Source organism: Stigmatopora nigra, chromosome 3, assembly GCF_051989575.1.
Source record: "Stigmatopora nigra isolate UIUO_SnigA chromosome 3, RoL_Snig_1.1, whole genome shotgun sequence".
Classification (NCBI taxonomy): Eukaryota; Metazoa; Chordata; class Actinopteri; order Syngnathiformes; family Syngnathidae; genus Stigmatopora; species Stigmatopora nigra.
In genome coordinates this window covers 2971111-2981818 of record NC_135510.1, presented here as the reverse complement: position 1 = coordinate 2981818, position 10708 = coordinate 2971111, and the positions used below count along the sequence as shown (strand labels likewise).

The 10708-nt window shown below is 42.9% G+C and overlaps 1 protein-coding gene across 1 annotated transcript in view; it reads left to right on the top strand.

Moving 5' to 3' along the window:
- Positions 1–3116: 3116 nt before the first annotated feature.
- sall1a (spalt-like transcription factor 1a) overlaps positions 3117–10708 on the top strand; it is a 15245-nt gene continuing 7653 nt past the window's right edge. Inside the window, exons 1-2 of the mRNA XM_077713149.1 lie at positions 3117–3833; positions 7908–10708. The exon at positions 7908–10708 is cut by the window's right edge and continues 660 nt beyond it. Coding sequence (XP_077569275.1) covers positions 3761–3833; positions 7908–10708 — 2874 coding nt within the window. The 5' untranslated portion in view covers positions 3117–3760. The remainder of the gene's footprint in view (positions 3834–7907) is intronic.

Sequence of the window (10708 nt, the reverse complement as noted above, 5' to 3'; positions counted from 1 at the left end):
TCCAGCAGGGGAATAACAGTAGCAGACTGTCTTTTGATCGTGTCAGTAAACAACAGCGGCCCATTCTGGAAACAGCAGACTTTGCGTCGGCCATGTTGCCAGTTGAATCGCAAATTTACGCTTTTCAGGTTCAGTACATCAAGTTTTAACTGTTTAGTATTCTGGAAAAAGATGATTTGGTGTTATTTTTTAAACGGACTGTTGGGTTTTCTCGCCTTGGCTGTCGGTAAAATACACACACACACTTGTTCTCGCTCTCTATTGCTTTCGCTCTCTCACACACACACAGCTGACCCAGATGAGGGTCTGATCCAGCTCGTTCTAATTCAGCAGGCACAGTTGACATAAAGAGAGAAGGGGGCGCATTAAAAGAAAAAAAGCCCACCACGTGTTGAATGCTGTATCACACATAGGAGGGGGAAAATGAGGATTTCCAGTTAGAAACAATAGCAAAGATGGACGAATAGGGGACGGATTGGGGGTCCGGTTTAAGGGATTCACATCTTTGAGTCAACATTGGTTGCATTGTGTGAGGTCATGATTTAGTGTTTGCGCTTTAGAAAAGAAAAATGTCACTTTTCTTTGCATTGAGGAGACTAATGAGGTTCCCCAGGCATTTTATTACATTCTCACAAGCGGGGTTTCTTTGACTCAGGATCATAAATTTGTCTTATATATCATTCGTGTTTACTTATTTGTAATGTTTTTGGCAAATATGGAGGAGGTTTAGCTTTTTTTCTTGGAATACTTTGTCAAATTGGCGGCCCGGGGGCCAAATCTGGTTCGCCGCATCATTTCGTGTGGCCCGGGAAAGTGAATGATGAGTGGGGACTTTCTGTTTTTAGGATCAAATTAAAATGAAGAGTATAGATGTATATTAAATTTCCTGATTTTTCCCCTTTTAAATCTATAATTGTATTTTTTTAATCTTTTTTTTCTGTTTTTAGTTCAAAAATCATTTTGTAAAATCTAAAAATATATGTAAAAAAGCTCAAATAAACATTGTTTTAGATCTATTAAAAAAACTGAATATGTAGAGCTTTTAATCCATTTATTCAAAAAAAATCTAAATATTATATCAAAAATGGTCCGGCCCTCGTCAAATTCAGTCTGATACCCCTGCTTTTATCTATTTGACCTTTCCGTGTTAAAATTATATTTTTTAACAAATCCACAGTCTTATATATGATAGAAATTAGTGTTTCCTATATTGTATGTCCCTTTCTCAAAGTTTGAAAAATGAATTTGAATTATTTTGGAAACAATTGATAGATTTTATCCCTTGAAATCGGCCATTAAAAACACACACACACACTAACACGTTCATGTCCCTCCCTCGGCTAGACTCTGCTGCAAATCACCTTGTTTACAATCTCACACCAACACTCACATCAATTAACTGCACATTGATTTCCCCCGCCTGAGACATTACAATTTTGCAGAACATTCCCGATGTGGACTCTTTTGCAACGTTAACTTCTCCATTATTGCACAAGCACACCAATTAAAGACCAGTCTATAAATATCTTTTTTTTTTTACCCCATAACTTTAAAACCGTATTTTAAGCCACATTTCCATGGCATACCCCCCTTTTTTTCTTTCCTTTTGATTCATGAATAAGTAAAGACTCTAGTCGAAACTAAAAGATAGCTGACAAGCCGGGGGAACACATCCATCGGGGGCCCCGCAGCTGCTCTTTAAAAATTCAGAGCAAAATAATGGCATCAGCCTTCGAAACGTTATTATCTTCATTTCTCAACATCAGCGTAAGCGAGAGAGGTGCTCCGTTTGTCTTGTTTCACCCCCTTCTGTACCCTTTAAAGCAACCGCTTAAAGCACCCAGACTTTGTATTAATAATGATATTTTAAGTTTTATTTAACAATCATGTGGAAAGTGTTGTTTGCTCTCCAGCTGATGGTTTGGGAATTTTGCTTTTAATGCTATTCTGCGACGTGTCTCTGTATTTTTTTCAACTAATACTTTAAACAGCTCCAATTTAACTCTTTGAATGCCATTGATGGTTGTGGACGTCCAATCTGTTTTGATTTGAAGTTGTCAGCGAATAATTTGGGATGTTCAGTGACGTCAGAAGCGTTCAGAGATAGTTTCAATAAATTGGATATCCATTGTTGCCAGTGGCACACAATAAGTTAAATACTATTTTTTTCAAATTAAATCAACTAGGGTTTTGGGTGCCATAACCATATCATTTTTCAGTTTTTAATTGATTTGTTTTTATTGATTTCTTCTGTATTAACTTTAACGATTGGTCGTGATATCTATTTTTACAAAAAAATATTTTTGTATTTTTCAATGAATATATATATATAAATATATATGCATATATATACTCATTAGAAAATTGAAAAATATTTTAAATCTACAATAAGGACATTTTAATTCAGACCTAGTGTCCACATGCATATGAATAATGTGGATCCAGAAATGTCAATATTGTGGCCTATATGACTCAAAATATGATGTTCATATATGTGGATGGCAGGTCTTTATTGGGCAAACTTGTTTTTTCCTCCTAATTACAAAAAAATATATCATTTGAAAGAGTTAAATAAATAAAACTTGACTGTATCATACCAAAAAACACTGCATGGATGCAGACTTATTACTGTACAAAGTTTTTACTGTAGCTTTATTTGAATTGAATTCAATGTTTTTTATTGTCATTATAGAACTATAATGAGATTTAAAGCTTTCACCACAATGCACAAATAACAGCATACAGACAAAAAAATCAAAAAGTAAGTAATCCAAGTCATATTATCAATGATTTTCTATATTTTAACTTTCTTTTTGAATAACCAATTAACCTGTCTCCCTTGTTCTCCACTCAAGTCCCAAACTGTTGGTCACCACGAGGAGACATGGAAAGAGAAGCAAAAAGGGGGGCGTGGCGTAGGCGTTTCCCAACTTGGTGACTGAACATCCTCTTAGCCAATCCAATCTTTGGTAGGCGTGGCTTTTCATCTGTCCCACTGCCGCACGGGGCCCTCTCGAAAAGTTTGTTTATTCGCCGTTGCGGTGTGTAATGACAACGTGCTCGCGTGTAAAAACCACCTCCCCGAAAAAAAAAGACCCTTCGAAGCAACAAAAAAAAGACTGCATTCAAGTGAAGGGACGAAGCCACGCGTGGACTTTCGCGACCGGCCACCTCTTTTTTTCCTCTCTCCATACCTAAGAGGTGATTTTTAAGCCTCGTTTTTTTCCTGGGTGGTGGTATCGGACTACCCTATCCCTACCTGCTTAAGGAGGAAAAAGTTCTGGAACATTTATCACTTTGGACGCGATCAGGGTGACTAACAGTGGAGTGGGGGGGCTTCCTTCCTTCCTCCCTCAAGCCGCGTTTTGGGAACCTCCGGGCTGGGAGAGGAGAAGCCGAAGAAGACCCCCAGTGTCCCTCCTTCCAGCAAAGCAAATCAGGAGCTAATTGATTAAAGAGACTTCATTTGAATAGGAGGGGGGCTGGCGAGGTGCCAATCGCCTTGCAAAGACCACCCCCCACCCCCCTGGTTCCCCCTCCTCCCTTACCCCAGCCCCTCCTCGTCCTCCTCGCTCCCTCCCTTCCCTTGCCCGTATGATTAATCGCGAGGCATTATTGATAATCATAACGTGGCACATGCGCGTTGGATGGACTCGATGCGCGTGAAATTTTGAGGGGGCCCCTCTTGTTTCATTTTTTATCCTTCTTGGTCTTCTTCGCTTCTTTCTACGCTTGCTGTTTGCCCCATGTGCCAGCCAGCATGTCGCGGAGGAAACAAGCCAAGCCGCAACACTTTCAGTCCGACCCTCTGCTACCCGGAGCCGGCCACAATGGTGAGTACAACCGGCCCCCCTCTCCCCTTTCCTTCCGTCAACATCCCTTTTACACTTTGTCACTTTTTCGACACTTATTTATACGTATTTATTTTATGGGGATTTCACTTTTTATTTATTTCGCTTTTGGTTTAGACACTTTTTTTGTTGTTTTTGGTATTTTTTTAGGTTGACTTTATAGATTTATTTGGAGATAAATACAACTTAATAGGGTTTGGGAAAAGGAGACCCCTTTTTCGACCGGTACGGACCACCCTGACTGAAGACACACACACTCACACACACATTGGGAAAAAAAAGTAAAGTTAAGTGCTTAGTCGACTTGAAATCGTGCAAAACTGTCGCATTTCCTTGCATTCGTGATAATCGTGATAACGTAAATCAGCTTAGTTGGCTTATCGTCTTTTCAAGATATTAAAAAATATCTTACTCATCATGAGTCACACACGCATAAAATGCGCTCAGATATTGTTAAATAATTTTTGGGTGACTCAACTAACACTACTTTTTAGGACAAATAAAATAACTTTGTGAAAAAAACGAAATATTGGATTTTATTGGAAGGTCAGTGAACGTATCATCGGGAAATAAATTGTCAAATGTTGCATTCAGGGACTAAAAACACGATATAGTGTTTTATATTGCTGTTAATGTGTGTTTAATAATTCTTGTAGTTTGTTTCCATAGAGTAAAACTGCAATAGAATTGTGAGGATAAAATGAATAAAGTAAAAGCTTTGATTGCGAAGGGATATTCGATCAAATATGAATGATAAATCATATTTTTGAAAACTGCATCTCATTAAAAATGTAATTTATAAAAGGAATAAAAACATGTCAAATGCGTTAATCTAAAAGTAACAATTAAAGCAATGAATACAAATCACTTTTCTGAAGTTGCTTTTACTGCACTCGTATGTTTCATAACATTTCATCAACTATTCTGTGCAAAATAAACAAATTCCTGTTACTGTTTTAATTGGCTCGTTTTCATACTAATTTAGGTCTCTTTAACATGCTCCCAAAAAAATCATAACTTTTCACAGCTCTTATTTTGTTTTTTTAAAGAAATAAGGATATTTTTTAATCAGTATCAGGACGGCTTTTGCTTGTGTGAGTATAAGTGTGTGCTCCCATGTGTGTGTGTGTGTGTGTATGTTTGCACTGTGCTTTTTTTTTTAACCTTTCCTAGCGTCCCCCCCTCCATGAGGGTTGACCAGGGTTCAGGGCCCGCATCCCCTTGTGTGTGTGGGTGTGTGTGTGTGTAAAAGAAGGATCGCGGTGCTCAGGGTTCAGAGCCCAGCGAGAGCCACTCCACGTCGCCATTGACCCAACTCGTCCAAAACCACAGGCGGCCCCCCCAACCCGGGGCCTTCTTGACACCCCCCCCCCCCCCCCCACAACAACGTTTCCCTCTTCTATTAAGAGTTTAAGTGAGGCCCTTATCAATATTTAGCCCCTATCAAAGTGGCCCCCCTGGGGGAAATTGGCAAGGGCAGCCCCTCAAACACCCCCCCACCCCCCTGTCCTCTTTTTTTTGTGCCCCCTGCAAACAAAGTGGCTGTCATTTGGTCGAGGGTGTTAGCCCCATACCCTCCCCTGCTTCCCTTTGACTTGACATGACACCGGACCAAAAAAAAAGCTCAGCTAGGGTCCTACTACATGGCCAGACTAGACCATAGTGGGTTTTTGCCGGACCCCCGTCCGGGGGTCGGGTATGCTGCCGATTCTATGAAATTTCCCACTAAAAAAATACACAGAATGTAGGATTTTTTGTTTTTTGCATCTATAAAATCTTGATTTTTAAGGCCTTCTTGACTATGATTCATATGTTATGCAGCATATCCTCTCTTGGCTGCAGCTTTGGCTTGATTCTTAATTTTAATTCGGACTTAATCCCTCCCTATTTTGGGAATTAAGCCTAATACTAGCATCTGCGCCATGTCCTGTGCTTTAGCATTGATTTATTTTGTATTTTTTTATTGATTTGGGTTGTTTTTTTGCTGGTAAAAGAGATTGATTCAAATTTTTGTTTGTTGATGAGAAAGTAGAACAGTTTGGGTAGGAAGGGGAGGATAAATGTTGTTGTATAGTTTTATTTTGAAAGATAATCGAAAATATGAAGGTTGGTAATGGAAAAGAAATGTTAAAATGTTGTTTTTATTACGCCCTGACTTCGTATTTAATTAATGCTTATTGCAAAGTTGCCTTCAAGGACGATACGTTGATGTAAAATAAAGATTAAATGTGGTCTATGAGTTTGTAGAAAGAAAAAACGTGTTTTTAATTGCTTAAATTTTGATTACTATATACTTATTACTTACTAATTTAATAAGTACATAATATTTTAATGCCCCTATCTTTTCATAACTTGGACAAAAATAAAGGAGAAACATTAACGATTTTTAAAAATGATTTAGATTATTTATTATGTTTGTCATATTTTCTGTAAGCTGTTAAAAAATGACTTTTACACAAATTTTGTCCTTCCATAATTTAACTGAAACTATAAATGAAATATGATAATTAAACAGTTACTTGGGGTTAACTTCTAATAAGAAAAAAGTACATTCATTTAATTAATTAAGCACATTACCTGAGTGTATATTTACATAAGTTTCATCTTTATTCAACCCTAAAATCTTGCTGTTTTGCAACTTATTTAAAACTCATTTTTTTTGCTGATTTTTCCATAAATCTGGCATCTTTTCACTTTCTGTTTTTATCCTTTTAAATTCAACTCAAAAAGCTAATATCCGTCTTTTTCCTTTAAAGTGGGAGATTTCCTGTGAAAAGTAATGTGTGTACTCGCATAGTTGGTCGCCGTTAGGGACAGGGGGTTTACTGTCATGGCAACTTTATGCTTATCTGGCGGTGCGGAAGAACACCGAGTAAAGATATAATCCCTTTTTTTTTTCTTGGGACCGCGCTTTGACGTGATACCGGGCCCCGGCCGGCGGGGATGAGCTCGCTCGGGGGAAGCCGGTGCCGACAGACCGGCCTTCCGACCATCCCCGCCGCTCCCATGCTGCGTGAACAATGGGGAGGCATCCTGTCTCGATGTGGGGTAGGGGGGCTCTACTTTTGTTGGGGTTTCATTTGCAAATGAATTCTTGGCCCTGATGAAAGTCCTTAGAATGGAAGGGAGGCGGGGGGGGGGGGGGGGGTATACGGGGGGTGGTCTGTAGTCACAATGAAAGGGATTCATAGAAAAATGCAATTTGTAAATGAACTTGTTTGTCAAATGAAGACATTTGACAAAAGTGAGCAGTGAGTAGGTTTTTCCCTAAAAGGAGAAAACGGCATATATTTTAGAGGCTTTTATTTCTTTATTTAAACTTTTTGGGGGGAGTTTTAATGAGATGTTTTTAGTTTTTTTTGGGGGGGGGGGGTATTAAGTTAATTTTTTCTGATCATTCTTCATGTGACACACGTCTTGTGATTTCTCAGACGACATGTTTTACCGGTCTAGGTAATTCAATCATACCCCCTTTTTCGGAGTATTTAACAGTATTACAATATACCGTGTGTTGCTATTCTCAACCCCCAACCACCATTCCTTTTGCTTTTTCCTTGTTTTGCCTCAATCTTCTAAAATGAGCTTAGTAGCCGTGCCGATAACCTGTCCGCGGTTCTGAAAATGAGCAAAGTTGACAGCAAATTGAAAGTGTGTAATAAGTCCATCCAATGGTCGATTTGTACCCGACTGGACAAGTAGACTTTGAAGAATTCTATAGGAAATCAATGAGTTTCTATGAAATTTCATTAAAAGGATTCTCAACATATCCCAACTCCTATTTTTTTAATGGATTATCTGAAGGAAATGATTACCTTTTGCTTTTGACGTGATATACCTCTTCAAAGATCACTTTTTTAAAGCCATATGTGAATAGTTGGAATCTCCATTCAGAGGCTCACTGCACCAATTTTGATTTTTGTGAGCAAATCAAGTGTAGATCTGATGAAATTTACAATTTGAAACAATGGAACTGTAAAAGATAAAATCACTTCTTTGTCACTAATCCTCAGTTTCCTTTTTTTTCTTCTTCTTTTTCTTTTTTTTTTTTTAATGCAGGGCACACTGAACTTTGCTCCGAGGAGCCCCCCTGCAAGGAATCCGACGCCCACGTCTGCAACAGATGTTGTGCCGAATTCTTTGAACTTTGTGAGCTCGAGGAGCACCAAAAGAATTGCACTAAAAATCAGCTAGTCCTGATTGTCAATGAAAGTCCAGCCTCCCCCGCCGGAACCTTCTCTCCCGGCTCCCCTCCCCTTAATTCCGACGACCTAATGAATGACCACGCTAATACCACGGATCACCCAGAGTGTGGCGACCTTTCAGAACCCTGCACGCTGGACAAAGACGAATCCATGGACGTAGACGTCTCTGGGATGAGCAGCGGTCACGAAGACGATGGTAGCCAGGTGGAGAACGAGACCCCTGGCGACTTAGTGGAAAACAACCTCAACTGCAAGACCACAGCCGGCCCAGCCGTTGGTACTTCGGCAATCTCCGCCCCTCTCCCGCAACTGGGCAACTTGACCGACCTGGGAAACTTTTCCATGATCAACAGCAACGTGATCATTGAAAACCTGCACAGCACCAAAGTGGCTGTAGCCCAGTTCTCCCAGGAAGCCCGGACCTCCGGAGGACCCCGTGTGGCAGTTCCCGCTCTAATGGAGCAGCTCTTAGCTCTCCAGCAGCAGCAAATCCATCAACTACAACTCATAGAGCAGATTCGCCACCAAATCTTACGTCTGGCATCCCAATCCCCGGAAAGGCAGGTGCCCACGACCTCCACTCCGGGAGCCGTGGGATCCGCCGCCGCTGCTAGCCCGCTAGCCACGCTAAGCTCCCATCTCTCGCAACAGCTAGCCGCCGCCGCGGGCCTGGCGCAGAACCTGGCTAGCCAATCGGCCAGCATTAGCAGCCTAAAGCAGCTAGCCGCCGCGGCGCAGCTACCTCAATCGAACCGAGAGAGCAGCAGTGAGACATCTCAGAGCGTTAGCACCCTGGGTCCATCTACCAGCACCGGTCAACCCCCTGAAAAAAGGCCTTGCCTCATCACAAACGCCCCAATGGCAAAGTCCTCAACGCCAGTGTTCGGGATCGGCAGTTTGCTAAGCTCGGCGGTCAATCCCCTTCTACCTCAGCCGCCGGCAGGAAACCCCATGTTCTCCAGTTCGCTTCCAAGCGCTGGAACCACAGTGGAGGATCTCAACTCTCTAGCAAATCTGGTGCAGCAGAGAAAAGGCAAGGTTCCCAACGTAGCCTCGTTTGAGGCTAAGAGCAGCTCGGAAGAAGCGTTCTTTAAACACAAGTGCAGGTTTTGTGGCAAGGTGTTCGGTAGCGACAGTGCCTTGCAGATACACCTGCGTTCCCACACTGGCGAAAGGCCGTACAAGTGCAACATCTGCGGCAACCGCTTCTCCACACGAGGCAACCTAAAAGTCCACTTTCAACGGCATAAAGAAAAATACCCGCACATCCAGATGAACCCATACCCAGTTCCCGAGCATTTGGACAACATCCCAACCAGCACGGGGATCCCCTACGGTATGTCCATGCCCCCCGAGAAGCCAGTCACCAGTTGGCTTGATAGCAAACCAATCATGCCTACCATGACTTCCTCAGTCGGTATGCTTCTTCCACCAACCATGCCCAGCTTGCCCCATTTCATCAAAAAAGAAGACCACTCAATAGCCATAACGAATCTCCCCGTTTCTTCCACCGCCAGTGACTCGAGTGCTTCTGAGCCCTCGGCTAAAAGTAGCCGTGCGTCTGAAGAGGGCGAAGGTGCAACTCTGCCTACCTCAAACGGGAAAACTGATGAAGGTAGCCATTCCTCCGGCTTCGTGACCGGAATCGGCTCGGCCACCGAGAATACCGCCGAGTACGCCACATCCAACAGCCCACCCATGTTAACCAACCCACTCATGCCGCTTATGTCAGACCAATTCAAGGCTAAATTCCCCTTTGGAGGAATCCTGGACCCCCTACACGGCTCGGAGACCTCCAAGCTACAGCAACTGGTGGAGAACATCGACAGGAAGGTGACGGACCCCAACGAATGCGTCATATGCCATCGTGTATTGAGTTGCCAGAGTGCACTGAAGATGCACTATCGCACCCACACGGGGGAAAGACCCTTCAAGTGCAAGATTTGCGGCCGAGCTTTCACCACCAAGGGGAACCTAAAGACCCATTACAGTGTCCACAGAGCCATGCCTCCTCTTCGTGTTCAACACTCGTGTCCAATATGTCAGAAGAAATTCACCAACGCCGTAGTGCTACAGCAACACATCCGCATGCACATGGGCGGACAAATCCCCAACAACCCTCTACCCGATAACTACCCAGAATCCATGGTCTCCGACACTGGCTCGTTTGATGACAGAAACTTTGACGACTTGGACAACTTCTCCGACGACAACATGGAAGGGATGGAAGAGGGTCCCGATAGCAGCGTACCTGACACACCCAGGTCGTTGGACGCTTCCCACGATAGCCTGTGCGACTCTCCGATCGCCCTCGACGTGGAAGGACGCGAAATCATCCAAGGCGTGGACGCGGACGAGCTACGAGAATTCAAAGCCGCCGCCAACGGCGTGGGAGAAGGGGATTGTCTCACCAACGACTCCTCATCTCTCGGTGGAGACATCGAAAGCCAAAGCGCAGGCAGTCCAGCCGTGTCTGAATCTACCTCTTCCATGCTGGCGCCATCCCCCGCGGGGGTGCTGCAGCAGGCTCGCAAATCACCAAGTCTGGAAGAAAGGCACCAGAGGGTGTTCTCATTGGAGCATAGCGCACTGCTACAACCACCTCACCCTTGTAACATCGGCGCCTTGGACTTGACGTCGGTTAACCCCTCCAAG